Source organism: Ochotona curzoniae, unplaced genomic scaffold (assembly GCF_017591425.1).
Source record: "Ochotona curzoniae isolate NIBS_2020 unplaced genomic scaffold, NIBS_Ocur_1.0 contig_2318, whole genome shotgun sequence".
In the NCBI taxonomy this organism is placed as follows: Eukaryota; Metazoa; Chordata; class Mammalia; order Lagomorpha; family Ochotonidae; genus Ochotona; species Ochotona curzoniae.
Window position 1 is genome coordinate 10,874,245 of NW_024465419.1, and position 17,511 is coordinate 10,891,755.

The 17,511-nt window shown below is 39.3% G+C and overlaps 1 protein-coding gene across 2 annotated transcripts in view; it reads left to right on the forward strand.

The window, feature by feature from the left end:
• Window positions 1–17,511, forward strand: part of CPQ (carboxypeptidase Q) — a 453,907-nt gene that overhangs the window by 315,642 nt on the left and 120,754 nt on the right. For both annotated transcript variants that reach the window (XM_040972619.1, XM_040972620.1), the window contains exon 6: window positions 13,899–13,990. In XM_040972619.1, the coding sequence (XP_040828553.1) occupies window positions 13,899–13,990 (92 nt within the window). The remainder of the gene's footprint in view (window positions 1–13,898; window positions 13,991–17,511) is intronic.

A 17,511-nucleotide genomic window follows, 5' to 3' on the forward strand; every position in this document is an offset into this window, starting at 1 on the left:
CTTACACCAGGGGATGTGGGAGCAGAGGAGCCAGGTGCAAAACCTTTCTCTGCCTGTTATTTCATATGTGTCCATGACCGAGATATCTTGCTTCCCTGTGCCTCAGCCTACTGATCAGTACAGCCATAAAAATAGGAAACACTCCATCCTCACATTATTGTGAAACCCAGCTGAACAAAGTCAAAGACACTAATTTACATACAGTGCTCAGCATGGTGCCTGGCACAAAATAGATACCCAGTAAATGATTTCTTTGTTCCGTTATCCAACATCAAGGTCAACATGATACCATGAAGTCTGATTTGTTTTGGTGTCTGCTCTTCACACAACTATTTCTCAACTTGTCATCTTACTTGGTAGCTGAAGATTCTGCCATGAACTGACCATCCTGTGCATCCCAGTTTCAGGTCCCATTTGATCCCACTCACTGTCAGAGCAAGATGTCTTTACCATCCGTGACAGACTCTGCCCAGCCTGCAGCAGCAGTCTCTGCACAGCCAGCCACTGGTGTCCTAGCTCATTCTCTATATGACATCTTCCCATCTTGGTATCAGCTCTGTGCTAGCTCCCAGTCACCACAATGCACCTGCTGTTGCCTCAGACAGCCCTCCTCTCTGGATTCTTTAATGTTCATTCCCAGTTTGATCATTCATTAAGCTTGATCTCAGATAATTTCAACCAAGTTTTCTCTAATTCATATCTGATTTTTTCCTTATGTAGAAGGTAGGTAGGGCCCAAGAAGTAAGCATAGCTGGCCGACAGTTACTCCAAGCAGAGTATTGGTGGCAAGAGGTGCGAGAAATGACAAAGTGTCTACATGTTTTCTTGAGTTTATGACAGCACTGTTTATGGCCACCAGTTTTTATTTCAAGAGTTATTCATCTATGGAAAAAAAGATCCTCTTGGTTATATATAATATGCATATAGATTAAATGCTTTAAGAAATATTATGTTTATTATTTATATTATTTTAAAAGACACAGATTACTCCCTAGCTTTTGTCATTTGAAATAGGTCTTAAGCATGGCTGTGTAATATCTGTATCACGTATATCTCACCATTTTGCTCTCAATTTTCTTCCCAGTTTTCGTTTATTCAGTCAACCTGTCAGGGCCAGGGAGCCAAGCCTGCTCAGTCTGGAAAGTGGCAGCTTTTCTCAGGGTGCTGTGATGGGGCCTCATGAGGGAAGCCTAGCAGCCTTGTAGCCTCAGATTGTGATTGTCCAGGCTTGATCCTTTTTCCACATCACAGGAGGGTAGTTTATTGCACTGGGCTACATCTTGTGTCTGTCTTTTTGCTGCTGCTTTCCTGCCTCATACCTACTCTTCCCTTAGACCTCACTTTCTCCCAGGAAGCCTGAGGAGGGGGCAGAAGGCAGGATCCTAACAGGTCTAGAGAGGGAGGCTTGAAAGCAGGAACTGTGCTGCTGCTGCCTTGCAACCTGAGTGATGACTCAGGACAATATGCTGTTCCTTTCTTCCCTCACTGTGCTACAGCCCAGCTGCTATGTCACTACAGTCTACTCATTTCCTAGGGTTTTTCCTAAATCATTTTTATCATCTGTCAGAAAATATCCTTAGTGTAAGGGGACCCATGTCAGGGTGGTCTAGTTGAAAGGGTACAATCCTAGGATACAGAGGAAATCTCGACTCGGATCCAGCCTCCAACACTGGCTATCTCTGTGACACCTTACAAGTCACTTAAGATTCTTTTGGCCTTCTCTGTAACATTGGATCAATGCCCCCAGGTATCATAATAGTATCAAGTGATACAGAATTGTTATGAAAATTAAATGAGATAATGTCTGGAGAGAACAGAGCAGAGAGTCTGGCAGAGTATTAAGTACCCAGTAAACTCTGGTTCTGTCTCGCTCCAGCCTCACCTCCTCAGCAGTCAGCCAGCTGTGTCCCGCACAGCATCAGGGAAGCCATAAATACCTCAACAGTTAGGTCTTTCCCTGTCGCCAGTCCACTGCTGCACACCTTACTGTCTTCTTTCCAGGTCTGTCCCTTAAACTCAACCATGGCTTTCCCTAAAGTGTAATCTCCTTCTCCATGGAGAACAGTAAAACTGATATGCAGAAAAGTCGTCTTCCCTTAGAAGAACTGGAAGCCACTAAAATGCTACTGTGAGGAGGTTTTATCTTCCAAGACATGTTTTTGACAATAAAAATTAGTACACACATACATTTGGAGATTACCTTGAGGTTGATAAAATCGTGGTGGTAATATTTCCCTGATTTTTGAAAAGGTGGGTTTTTCTCTGTGTTGAGGACGCATTTTTCTGATCTAAATGGATGCCAGGTGTATCCATTTTTAGATTCATTATTTCTTTCTAGAGCTCAATCTACTGAAGTACAGCTGAGTCTTGAGAAATCATTCTGAAAGATAGGTTGTTTCCTGTCTCCTGTTTGCTCTAAATTATTAATGATTTTTTGGTCTGGTGGTCCAAGGTGTTGTCCTTCCTGTTGTAAGTTTGGACGTTCCAGTGTCCAGCTTCTGAGTGTCTCCATCACGAGCATGTAAAGTGTCCTTTCTGTTGGACTCAGTTTCACCACCACTGCTCATGGACATCCAACTCATCCAACCTAATATCTACAGGTCCTATCCTTACTACTTTATTTCTGTCAAATTGGAAAGTTGGGGTAGAGTTTGAAGATGCTAACATAGCCCTCTGGGTAACAGGGACAGATTCAGTGGCTTTGTGAGATCACAAGTTCTAATGTGTGAGTTTCACCTATCAAGAGACAGAAGGAGTTAGAGCTTGCGTGGCCTGGTCATCCCTTCCCTAAAGCTTGGCTTTTGCACGTGCAGTAGCATGAAGCAGATGGAGGAATGCATTGGACATTGCAGGGTCCAGTTTGATTCTCAGCTCTGCCGCTTATTACAAGTTGTGTAGGATGGGGAAAGTGACTCAATTTCTTTACCTTTCAGTTAGATTATTTGTAAAAGAGAAATTGATATTACTGGCTTTGCAAAATCCAGTGAGGTTATGTTTCTTAAAATTACATGCGATACTATCTGGAAGCATCTCAGTGCTGTCTCTGGCCCAATACCAAGGACCTGGCGGTTTCTTTCCTTCTCCCCTCATCTCGGCCTGAACGTTAGCCGTCTCTAAACTTGCACTGATGGGGCAACATATGCTTTCCCCGCAATGCCCTCCCCCTCGTGTGTGTGTGTGTGTGTGTGTGTGTGTGTGTGTGTGTGTGTTTCTTTTTCCTATCCAGAACATGGCTACTTCATTTATAAGCAATTAATTTTCCTTTGGATGAATTCAAAGCTTCTATAAAAACAGCAGTTGTGACAGTAATGATAATGAGAGCATGTGGGGACTTCTTAAGTCTATTCTCTCCAGAACCCTAAATTCCTGTGTTCTTATATCAGGAGTAGAGGTTGACTGAATGAATCTGGTATTTTGGATAATTTTATGTTATTTAAACTTTTATGAAAATTTATTTTTTGATAAGTGTTTTGGTTTTCAGTTAGTCCAACTGGCTATTGTTGATTTATGGGATAGTGTTAGAGAATTACATGCTGCTGCTTTTATGGGGAGAATTTTTTTAAGTGCAGACTTACACATGCAAGATGGATAGTGATATGTTTTAATAAGGGTAAATGTGGGAACTGATGTCCCTGAAATGTTATGGTTTGCATGGGGGAAAATCTAGCATGCTGATTTTAAGGTTTGAGGAACAGGGGGTCCTGGGAAAAGAGCTGAGGATAGAGGCATCACATTCCTTCCCACACTAAACACATAACTGTGTATGGAGTTGGTTTCATTTTGAAAGCCAAGTGTTCACAGACTGAAGACACCCTTGTAAATTTGACCCTGGGTGACCAGCAGATAAACTTGGGGAATCATTCTCAAGCAATAATCCCCTGAGGTTTAAAGTAGATTTTTTACAAGCTACCATAAATACTTTCAACAGACTATATAACATTTCTGCCTTACCCTAATCACTTTTATAAATAAGATGGGTCAGAATGACCTGGAAAAGCAAATGCCCAATACCTTGCTGATATTAGAGTCACAAACTTTCAAGCACTGAAATTTCATGTAAACACTGTGAGTGTACTCTGTTTTCTTCTATCTCAAGAATGTACTTTCTATGGCAGAGAATGAAAATGTTTGAGACAAACTCATGGAAGGTCATTCACTTCTCTTGAAGTCATGCTTGCCCATGTCTCTATGGGCACGGCTGGATATTTGTAGGCAGACCATTTAAGTACCCTTCACAGATGCCAGTGCATTCCCAGAACACCACCTACCCAATGCTAGCCTTATTGTCTGAGGGAGACGAAGCTGACCGCTGGTTTAATGTTTAGGAACATCCTCTGTCCACAAGTTCTTTTGATTCATCTGATCTCTCTCTCTCTCTCTCTCTCTCTCTCTCTCTCTATATATATATATATATATATATATATAGTTGTGTGTTTAACACAATTTGTGTTAGGTGTTATAATCTGTAAACTGACTTTAATATGCATAGGGCTCTTGGATTTGCTAAAGGTTATGTTTGAAAACCAAAAGCAGAAAGTACATTAGTCATGGTTAATTGCCAAATGAACACCACAGAAAATGATAGCTTTTGAAGTTCAGAGAAAGAAAGAGAGAAACAAGAGGAATTAAAACTAGGTCTTGAATGGTAGTTGATATTTGAATAAATTGAGAAAAAAGGGAAGGGCAAACTGGAGAGCATAAATAATGAGGAAAAGCAGAAAGAGGTCAGGCAAGTGAAGAGGCCAGTTTACACAGTTAGAGTTCTGGAAAGGGAGGGATTGGTGCCAAGTCTGGAGAGGCAGATAGCAGCCAGTCAACCAGGCGGTCTCGGGAGGATATCTATCCCACAGAGCACTGGCCTCCCAGATCAGAAGGTATATGGGAAAACCCATCTGAGTGCAGGCAAATATTTCTTCTTTGCATAAAAGAAAAAATACATTTTACCAGTAAGTACTTGTATAACAGTATTATGTATGTGTCACTTATGTATTAGTGTATAGCTATGTGTTTGTGTATATGTGTGTGTGTCTGTGTGTGTGTGTATGTGTGAGAGAGAGAGAGAGAGAGATTCATGCTAAAAATTGTTTCACTGGTAGAAATACATGGTTCAAAAAGTTGGAGGATAGCTACCACCGTGGGAGATAAAGGGTAAGGTAAGATGTCCACACATCTAGTGGCACATCCATTACACCATTTGAAGATGAATCTGAACATGTTTTATGTACACGATTGAAAGAAGCAGTTAGTTGATGACTTCCACAGTTCACACGGATGAGGACGAGGAGAAAAGTCCCAGACGCATTCTGATGATCTTACTGCTTTTCACAGTGATATTTACTCCTAGCAAGAGTATTCAGTCATCACTTTGTGGAGTAAGAATGGATTAGAATACAAGAAAACATGTTTGTTGTTCAAGACTAATTGACAAGTGAATTAGTACTGCCAAATGTGCTGTGTTCTAAAACCAGAAAAAAATAAATGGAAACAAAAATAAAATATTATAATTAATAATTACTTGAAAATAATACAGACTCAAGATCCAATACTTTATTATTATTATGTATAGTTAACTTCCTTCACAATTAACTTCGTGTAAAAGTTGTCAATAATGTTAAACACAAGAAAAGTTTTTGAAAATATAGGTATTTACTATAATCACAAAAAGGAGTGTTTGTAATTATCAAGAGAGCAGCTTAATGATGGATCCTGTTTGAAAAAAGGTATCTGCTTTTTCTGTGCTGGTTGACATTGAAAACGGGATCTCAGAAAGTTTCTCATCTCAGTTGCTTGTTGGAGATGTATTATTTTTTTATAAACCCTGACTCAAGTTCAAACATCCTTCCCCACACAGCTCCAACTTTGTAAGAAATACAATTTAAAGAACCACATCGGTGGATGTAAATTTTTAAGAGGAGTTTAGCTACTACTTGTACTTAATTTGCCATCATTTTCTTTAAAATTGCACTGTTTATTTGAACCTCCCAGCAGTGGATGTTTTCCTAGGTAGAACTCTTGATAAAAGTGTGACTCAGGGTTCAAATCTATCATTAACCAGCCTTTTCAATTTCTCCTTGCACCTAGCAGCATAAGAAATAAATCACCAGGAAAAATAAATATATTTTTAAGTGCTGAAACACCTGCCTCCCTTATTGGACTACCTGGGTTTGAGTTCTGGCTCTACTCCGCTTCCAATGGAGACCCTGGGAGGTAGCAGCTTGGCTAAAATAACCAAGTCTTGGCTACTTATCTGGGGAACCTGAATTACCTTCCAAGTTTGCAACTATGGCTTGACCCAACACTATCCCATCCTCAACATTTGTGAACATTTGGGGAGTAAACAAGCAGATGGAAACTCTCTCTCTCTCCCTCTCTCCATCTCTCTCTGCCTCTCATGTAAATAAACACTAAAAATAAATAAGTACATACTATGCCAGACTTATAATAACTACATGAAACTTAGAAATATGTTGATAAAAGAGTCCTATTGTCAAGCAGTTTAAGAAAAATAAACGTATATGTCTTGTTTCCAATCAGACATGATATAGACTTAACATTTGTCACAATCAAATTAAAGTAGGCTGTAAGTTGTACAAAATATTCATATCATTTGACTCAGTAATCCTGTTTTTAAGAACTCTACAATGCATATCTTAAATATCCAATAATTAGACTAGCAAAACATTTAAGAATAATTTTCTTGATTGTTAATATATATTATAATTTTCACATGTAGTATTATATTATTAATATTATAATTTGTGATGAATTGTACTGTAGAAGTAAAAAATATGCCATGATTTTAAGCAAAAAATAATATAGATGTATTTCGAAAAAGTAATAAAAGTGGAATTTTAAAATAAACAGTACAAAAAACTTTCATGGTCAGGAGTATTTCCATAATATGAACTTTTTAAAGTTCTTTTGTATGAAACTACTTCTAAAGTATCACTGATGGTAATTTCTATAAGCATTTTGTACACATAATGTTTGCATACATAAATTCCAAGGATATGCACTATACTTATAGCTTGTTTCCCCCATTATTTCTTATTTTTATATTTTGAATAGCATGCACTATTTTTATATTCAGAAGATTATCAATGTAAGAAAAGATTTGTCAGAAAAATGCAGATGCCTGTAATTTAATTCAGTTAGCTGTTGGAAAGATTTTTGTGTCCATTATGTTTATTTAATGACTCAATCAACAAGAGCTGTTGATGTACTAAATTTTGACAAGACCCAGCTGTGCTACAAAAGTAGGAAACATAGAAGCAACTGAAGCAAATGTCGAGTTGAGGCATGTTTAATTATCTTGACTATTGGAGTGTTTTCACTTGACTACTGCAGTGTTATTTACTGCTGTGTCGTCTCACAAAAATAACACATATCTTACCGACTGTCTGAACTAAGTAGTTATCAATATGCTGTAGATTAAATGAGGAGTAGTGCCTTTTACTTGTATAAACATCTTAATCCTGTCAGTCCTTAAGTAAGCATTTATTCAGCATATGTTAAATGTCAGGTACTGGTCCAGATTATGAAAAGGGGAAATGAGTAAATCTCAAAAAAATTAATGGTCTAGCACGAAGATCAGCAATTCAGCCCAGATGAAAATGAAAATGAAAGAGAAATATATGGAAATTTCAAAAGGAACTCTGAAAAAGGAACAGTCTTCCTTGCCTTTGAGTTAGGAAAGTCTCTCCAGAGAAAGGAATACCAACAAAGGATTTTTGCAGAATGAATGAGAACTTGTCAGATGGAAACAGCAGAGGAATATTGTAGATACAAGGAGAACAAATGCAAAGCACCAAAATCCTAGGCATGTTCAGGAGCCAGTCGGAAGCGAGGTATAGGTAGGGTCTGGGTCAAAAGCAGGAAGCAGAAGAGCCTGGAAAACTGGGCTAGGCCAGAGATGGCCTTCCCACACTTACAATCACGGTGCTTTTGCTTCATCAGTGATTACTAATGACACTCCTGGCTAACAGAATCCTAATCATCATAATGAGGTAGGACTGTTCCCTTTGAATTATGGAAATTACAACGGCTATGACCTGTTCCACAAACATAGATTACAATATTATCACATCTCTTTAATCTGCTTTACAGTTAATCACCCAAGTCTCCATGGGGCTTATTAGCAGGGAGTCTGTTATCTCCTTTTAAGGCCCTTCCCCCTGCTTCTGAATTGTACGTGAATCCTGAGATTTATGAAGGCAAATAGGTCAGTTATCTTCCAGAATTCTGTAGCTGGATCTGCCATGTTATGGGAATATGTTTCCTGTTTTTATTCCATGTTCCTGGCCTCACCTGAGGCATAATAGATTTCAGAAACAGAAGCATCAGTAAGATACACAAGTGAGACCAGGATTTATTTAAAGAGAAAAAGAGTGACACATGTGAATGTGGGAATGAGATGGCCAGAGTGTCCCCTCTGTCCAGCCCCAGGCAAGATGCAGGCACCTCAAGGAATAGTAAGCATACTGGATTGATACGTGAAAAGGTGGATTTACAGTGCCAAGACAGAAGTTGCAGGGGAATCTCCTAGCTCACTTATTCCTGACATCCTGCCCAGTTCCCCCATACTACCTGAGACTACTATTCTCTCTGATTGTGGCATAGCATCATTTGCCACCTGTGTCACACTGGTGCCCTTTGGGACAACAGTATTGCCACTCCCTTGGTTTACATTTCCATCCTCTGCGGTTGTTTCATGAAACACAACCTATGTGTCAGGTGGCAGCTTCTGGCATTTGCGATAGGTTTGGCTGAAGTTAGTTCTCCCCATAGAAACATAAGCAATCTTGTTGAAGCCAAGTCAGCAGTTGAGACTCTTCCCTTGGCAGAGTCTGCTCACTCCCATGGCTTCCAGGTCTTTCCTTCCCCTTACTTCAGTCAGTGTTACCACAAGCCTCTCATCCCTACACCCCAACCCAAGGAAACAGGTGTCCTTCCCGAGAGATGCTGGACACCTTCAACAGGCCGGCTTTCTTGCCCCGTAGGTTGTTTCTACAGGGGCCCCAAGAGTAGCAGTTTGCTAGAAGGACTTTATTTTTAAGGTATATTTATTTGTTTATTTGTAAAGTAGAGTGACATAGAAGGAGATCTTCTGCTGGCTCACTCCCCAGATGGCCTCAATAGCCAGGACTGGACCAGGTTGGCATCTCCTATAGTACTGGATTCCTACGTTGTAGGAATGCAAATACTTAGACGGTCATCTGCTGCATTCTAGGTTCATTAGCAGGAAGTGGAGCAGCCAAGACTTGAACCAACATTTAAAAAAATTAATTCTCTATTTTAAGTGGACAAATTTCATCTGTATCACAATATGGATTAAGGAGCTTGGAACTATGTCCCACGCTACCCCTTCCTGTCTGGATTCCCCTACCCAATCCCTCCTTCATTATTTCTTTGGTTGTTTAATAGTTTATACAATAGCATACTTTCATTTCATTCTGTAACCATGGTTTTAACATTCCATTTGGTAAAGATATCAACACTTTGCAAGTAGAAAATAATTATAATAAAAAATAACAAAAAAAATCGAAACAAAACAAAAATGATAAAACAGCCTTCTGACATAGCATGCAAGTGTCCCAAGCACCAACTCTACCACAACACCCACATCTGAAAAAAAAAAAAAACATTTTGAAAGACTTTGATACACTGTTCCCAGTTCCCTAATAAAAGTACCTGTTGTGTTCATATTTGTGTAGCTAAGAAAGATATCAACTGATTTTTCCATGAACGAAGATCTTTGATGTAATTTTATGCTCTTGAAGGTAAACAGAAATAGTTGCAATTTGCTTTACCAAAATAACCTTTGTTTACCCATGCCTCCATATTTTAAAAAATTGATAATATGCACATATATTATATGACAAATGATATACTTTGCCCAAAATGAAAATTGGTCAACTACTACATATTTAACCAATATGCCTTGTCATATCTTCTGATTCAATTCATATACTACCATGTCAATATTTATTTCTCTTGTATTAATCATGTTTGCAGCAGGAAGAAAACTCTCTTTAAATGTAGGCATGTTCTTCCAAACTGTTGTTAAGGGAGGATTGGACAACAAACCTATTTATGAATTAGTGTATTTATGAGTAAAATGAATATGTTTCAAAGAAAGTCATTTTTTTCTGTAGATCTAACTCAAAAGAGAACAGAATTGTACATAGTTCTGCAGTGTTTGAAATGGAATAGTAAATGGGAATTTGAGTCAACACACATTGTTAAACAATAATATATTTTAAAATCCATGGTTTGGAAAAGCATGGCAAGATTAATTTGAGTTTTTCTGCTGTTGTAAATCAATCATGTATTTTTGCCTTATCTCAAATGCTTTTGAGATTATGTATTTGTGTATTTAGTTGAGAGGCTGATTGACAGGGAATGAGAAAAAAATCTTTTATCTGATTGTTCATTCCTCAAATGGCCACACACCGGGTTTGAGTTGAGTCAGGACGAAATCAGGAGCCCAGAACTCTGTCCTGGTCTCCCAGGCGAGAAGCAGGAACTCAGATTTTTGAGCAGTCAGCCACTGTTTCCCAGATACATTAGCAGAGAGCTGAATAGGAAACAAAAAAGTAAAAAGTCAAACTGATGCTCCAGGATGGAAGGGAGAGTCTTCAATGGCGGCTTAACCAGCCACACCCAGTGCCTGTCCCATAGCTTGTCGTGTTTGCTTAACAATCAGTGAGGACATTTCTGTTTTCCTCAGTGTATAGATGCAGAAACTGAGGCTGTGTGAAATGAGGTAGCTAATCCAGTCTCACTGAGACGGACATGGCAGAGCCTGGAATAGCTGCAGGTGGTCTCCATGGCCTATGTTCCTCTGACATTCACTCATGTTGTCACTGGATTCCTCACTTCTTCGGTAGAACCCTCTGAGAAGTGGGTGTGGCTCGGTGCTGAAATTCTCAATGGTTTGAGGGGACTCTGTTAGTCTTTCTAGTACCCAAAAGTTATACAATTGTTTTGAGGCTTTAGATTTCACTTCAAGTCAATTGTTTCTTTGTTGTCTTACAATGACACAGTTAACCATCTGGCGATTTGAAATGCAAAGGAGAGTAGCCCGGTATGGAAATGACTGCCAGGTGGCACACAAAATCTAAAGAGATATTCAGAACATTTTCTTTTATTATTTTTTATTTACAATAAGCTGCTCAATTGCTTTTTATTAGCTCCAATGTGCATGCCATTCCCTTTATTTATTATTATCTTTTTCATGATACAGTTCCTTAGGTTCAGGGATTTCCTTCCCATCTTTCTCATGTTACTCCCCCAGCCACAAACACACTCTCCTACACTTGGATCACTCTGCCTTTCAAGTAAAATGAAAGCAAAATCTTAAAAACAACTTGAAATTATCTGCTTCAAGCTTCACGAATGTGCTACTAACTGTATGGAACTCCACTGCTGCATGGGGGAGAAGAAGCTAGTAGGGAAACCAATGAAGTGACAGCTGTATCATTCCAGGTGTCAGAGGGTGGGGACAAAGGGAAAAAGATGGTAGCAATGTTGTAGATTCCACTTGGACCTAGACAATGGGATTTGTTGATGTATTGGAGGTAGAAACCACTTGTCTAAGATAGGACTGAAATGCAAGTTGGACAGTATTCCACAGCTGTGCTCTCTTGATGTTAAGTGCTCAAGGGTAATGGGCCTTCACAAGTTCTGCATAATCTGGTGAATAATGTAGCTCTTCTGCTTTAGCTTCTGGATGCTAGGGTTATGAAATGAGAATGCCTTCCGGTGCCTGGAGCAAGTAGAACAGAGCTCCATGTCTTGAGGGAATTTTTCATGTAAGTTGCAACTGCCCATGTATGGGGTACAGAGTGTAGCGCACACATGGTTATCCTTGAGATCTGTGAAATGTCCATCTCAAAGCCACTCTAAGTGCTTTTCAGCCTTTTTCCAAAAGCTCCACAGTAAGAAGGAGAAATGCAGGTCTTCCTGGGAAGATTTTAGTTCAGCTTCGTCTTTTCCTGCCTTTGGGGTCTCTCAGAAAGCACATCATCTGATGTGAACCAGAGCAGACTGAATCACCCCACAAAACGGCACTTTTATTGTTCTGTCTTATCATAGAGTTCATGTTCCGAGATCAGAGTCTGCTTATGGGTCTGTTGTACTCAACAGAGTCACTTAAAACTAGTTCTAGATCTTCCAGGTCTGCCATTAACTTCAATCACTCAAGACACACATTATCCTCCACTGAGAATGGCACTAGGCCCCAGTAAACTCAACTTTAATTATCGTGAGTCAAAAATGCATGCAATGCGCTCAACTTGTGGAACATCCTACTCAGCCACATGGTACGGTGTAGGGCACAGTTGTGTCCTCCTGAGGCTGTGAACTGAGTAGGGGAGCTGCACCAATACATAATCTGGGAAGATATTCAAATTCAAATATCAAGTATGTTTTCCCCTTGAATATGTTTGACTTTTACACCACGCTAAAGTTTAAAAAATTATAAATTGAGCCATCATAATTCAGAGATTATCTATACAAATTTGCTTATCACGAGTCAATGAAATTGCCACCAAGCTGTTTGTGCAATACAAGGTGAGTAAATGTCATCCTGTTCAATTCATTTTGCTTAAACTGAAAGTGAGTGACCTTATATTTCAAGTAGGAAAGCTGACCTAAGCACACTTAGCACATCTGCTACTCATTTCTTACTTTCCTGAGGATAACATGGACAGACAGCTATATTTGTGGACTTAGACTGTTAAAGTACTTTCAAATGAGCTGATTTCATTTAAGATCATGAAAGGTCCCACGATCTTACTTAGGGTTCCCTTAACTACATCTTACAGAAAGAATCGAATAGCTCACTGAACTTGGCCATCCATTGGTTCTTGTTAAGCAGGAATCTGAGACAAGAATATGATCTGAGGCTGTCTTTTCCTGGTCTGCACATAACACTTGTTACAAAATCTTTTGTCATTAACTTGCCCTAGATATCAGCCCTCAAATTGCTTCCCTGACATGTCGTCTTTTCCATGGGGAAGGCAGCCACACCAGCTACTTTAAAAAAACACAATCACTTTGGGTCAGTCCTGTTGAGAGTTCTGAGCCCATCCTGTATTCTGTTTCCCAATTTTTTTCTCCAGATTAAGGAAATTTTCCTTTATTATTTCATTGAATACATTTTTTTAAATGTGACTTATCTTTCTGCGTGTTCTAGAACTCTCATAACTCTTATATTTTGCTTTTAACAGTGTCCCTTAATTTTCGAATACTTTTCTTAGTTTGACTCAGTTTCTCTTCCAGCTTTTGGATTGTTTCACCATTGTGGCAAGAAATGTCTTGCAATTATTAAATTCTTTCTTCTGCCTTACCCATTCTATGATTGAGACTATTCACTGAATTTTTAATTTGCTCTATTGTGTCCTGCATTTCTAATAATTAGGTTTAATTTTGTTCTGGTGTTGCTATTTCCTGTACAACATATCTTCTCCATTTCTTCAGCAACACATTAGTCATTTGGTGGTATGTTATTTAACTTCATGGCATTGTACATTTCTAGTTTTTTTCCTGTTGTTGATTTTGTTTTGTGGCTTTTCATTTAAGAGGATATATATAGTAACTGTGTAATGGAAACTATCATATCCAGAGGTTAGGATACAATGTTGTATATGCAACTGTACTTCCAAATCAAAGATGGACACCCAATGCAATGATGGACTTATGACTGTTTATGAATAACTATACTATTGTAATAATATAGGGGAAATCAGTGTGTGGGGGGGCGGGGTTGGGGAGAGGAATAAGGGAAATTTCAGAGCCTATGGAACTGTATCATATAATAATAATAGTAATAAAGAAATGGAGAGAGAGAAAAATCAACTCCAATGTGCCTTCTTTTCTTTGACTGCTTTTTCCAGGGCTCCGTCCTAAGAGGACTCTGCGCCTGGTGCTCTGGACTGCAGAGGAACAAGGTGGAGTTGGTGCCTCTCAATATTATCAGTTACACAAGGTAAAAAAAAAAAACTCTACTATGGCTTGCTAAGCATTTGCATAGGTCACTTCAACATTAAGAACTGTCTCATTAAAATACTTTGAACCTGTGCAAAACTTTTCATCTAGCCCTGTCAATGTGAATTCACTGTTGAAATGAGAATGCTGGAGCATAGAGTTCAGGCCTTTATCATTTCTAAATCACAGCCTGTGGCCTTAGAAAATTCAACTGATATGCTATCACTTTCATAGTCTCTGTAGTTTTGCTGTATTCATGTATACCACAGAAATAGTGAGAGATATACATCCTATCTCCACACTGAGTTCACTTATACCCTTTATCTCATCGTCGTAAATCTACTCCGAAGTCCTGAAATATACGAGCCAAGTGCTGAGGTCTTGAGTCTACCAATATCATTACTATAACAGTGGTGGGGATGGTGGCTTCTAAGGCTCTCATGCCTTGGCATGTGAAAGAGGAGGTTGGCTTGGTACAAACTGGCAATAAACAAACATGTAGCCTGAAACAGGTAGGTGGTCATAGGAGATCATGATAAGAAATGTAATCCCTATGTAAGATAGGGAACAGGGAAAATAATGTCACAAAAACTTGTTTAAGATGTGTTTCAAAGTTACAGAGAAAAGTAGAGACAGAGATCTTCTATCTGCTGGTTAATTCCCCCAAATAGCAGCAGAAGCAAGCTTTAGACTTTGCTGAAGCCAAGAGCCAAGAGTTTCATTTAGAGCTCTCACACGGGTGCAGGGGCCCAAGGATTTGTGCCACTCATCATTGTTTTTCAAGATGCATTAGCAGGGAGCCAGATCAGAAGTAGAGCAGCCAGGATTCAAACCATAGCATGTATAGCTGGCCTTGCTTTGCAGTGGCTCAACCTGATGTGCCATAGCTATTAAGTGAGCAAGATGTGTGAGATCACAAACATTTTTGTGGATCAACTCACCATAATATTAAGGCATGAGATTTTCAATGATAGAAAAGTGTTCCTGGAAGACACAAGAAGTTTGCCTAAACTGGCATTGAAGAAGAGCCAGAATAAGCTTCTTCAGAAAATAATTGAAATATGAACTGAGACCTAAGGATTTAGTAGAAATAGGCTGAGGATGAAAAGTGGGAAGAAGGGGAAGAGTATTACACATGGGTGGAAGAAGCCACCATGTGTAATGTCTGGGGGTTAAGAGAGTACAGCAGCCTGGAGAATCACGGAAGAACTGAGGCCAGATGCACAACGGTGGGCTTGTAGAATTGGGAGGGATAAGAAGGATTCTAAACAGAAAGGACATAAAACTCATGCTTAAGTATTTGGTCTTTGTCCTCAAGGTAGGAAGATTAGCAGAATCATTTTTTTAAAGATTTATTTATTTTTATTGGAAAGGTGGATATACAGAGAGGAGAGACAGAGAGGAAGATCTTCCATCTGATGACTCACTCCCCAAGCTGCCACAATGGCTGGAGCTGAGCCAATTTGAAGCCAGGAGCCAGGAGCCTCTTCCGGGTCTCCCATGCAGGTGCAGGGTCCCAGGGCTTTGAGCCATCCTCGACTGCTTTCCCAGACCACAAGCAGGGAGCTGGTTGGGAAGCAGGCCAACCAGGATTAGAACTGGTGTCCATATTGGATCCTGGGTGTGCAAGGCGAGGACCTTAACCTCTACACTATCACGCTGGGCCCCAGAATCTTTTTTTTTATTATTATTATTAATTGCATTTCATTTTGTGACACAATTTCATAGGCTCTGCGATTACCCCCCAGAATCATTTTTAAAGGAGAATTTAAAATTCTGTATAACTTGGACTTAAAAAAATCAACATATCCAAAAGAAATGTTCTAAAGCTATTTTATTCTTTATAATATACTCTACTCAAAAGATTGGTTGGATTTAAACTTCAATATGGCTTAAAATTTTCTTACCACTGAAATTCCTAGATCTAAAAGAAGGCTGATTCCTCCATAAGGTTTTGAAATTGACCATGACATATTCAAACCCATGGATGAAATCAGAAATAACTCTATTTTAAACTTCTGAAAGATTGGCAAGGAAACACACACTCAAGATAGACACACACGTTAATAGAACTGCTTCATCTTGATCATATCCATGAGTCCTTGTACGAATGTGTCTCCATGTAGATCATGAGTCTGTGCTCACACACAGGGAGGGCAAGAACTAATCCATCGGAAACAAACACAGGCTTTTTATTTTACAGTGGCTCTATAAGAGACCCCAAGCATAAGAATTGATGCTGTTATCATTGAGCAATCTACTGTCGGGCGCTGCTCTGTGTAGTTACTAGGGGATTCAAGTTCATAGACTCTTCACCAACATGGCTTTCATTAGGCCCTGAACATTGACATCCAGCTGATGGGCAAGGGAGGGTTTTTGGTTTTAGTTTTTGTTTTTGCTTTTTAATGGGACAGTTCTGGTAGTGGCTTACCTGCTTTCTACTCAAATTTTAATAGCAAAGTCACTCACAAAATCAAACTGCATATGAGGCTAGAAACACAAACCCTTGCTGAAAAGCCACTTCACAGCGTGAGCTGTACACTGTGCAAGGGAAACGCACATCTCTGGCAGAAGGTGTCCACTCTGAGGTCTTCCTTTCACTTTGTTTGTCCTTCCCAAATGCATCCACCTACACAAGAAAGGGGTTGACTCGCGGTCTTTACCTCCCGTGGTGCTCGAAGTGAGATCAACTCCAGCAGCTCACTGCAAGTACACATTGCAAACATGACCAGGATACATTTGTCCATCAATACACTCAGAGAAAAGAGTAGTCAGTCCTTGACAATAAGGTACTGGCATTGTACTCAAATCACTTTAAACTCACAGCAAAGAAATGTAGTCTATCCAGCAGTATCCAGCAGTATGCTGAATTATTCATCGTGCTTTATTCTTGTGAAGGATTTAATTATTGTCATAGTGCTAAGTGGTATTGTTCATGAGGAATGACTGAGGCCTAATGCTCTACAGAGTAACCGGACCTGAAGGAGTGGTCAGGAGGGGGCAGAAGGGGAAGCCACTCCTCTTCATACTAATGGTGAGGTTTGCCTCTGGCATCTATACAGTATACCAGACAGGAAAAGAACTTTTAGAGGAAAAATCCATTTTGATGAATATTAAAAAACCAAATGTTTAAACTTATTAAATGACTCTTCTAGATATATCATGGAACCATGATTATTGTTAGTGATATATCAGGAATTAGCACATTATGGCCTGTAGACCAAACCCAGCCTGTAGCTATTATTGTACAGATCTCATCAATCTCAGACTGGTTTTTTTCTTCCTGTTGTTGGCTGGTTATGCAATAGAGAATTCATGTAGCCTACAAAGCTTAAAATATTAACTATCTTCTCTTTATACAAAGTGCTTGCTGACATCTGATCTATATTATAAAAATTTAAAAATATTTTCACTTTCTATATAAGACTGTCTTATGATCTTGTATGATCTAGAAGACAAAAAGTGTTTGGCACTCAGCTCTGCTTTCAGACCAGAGATGGTCTCCCCAAGAAACCGTTGAAT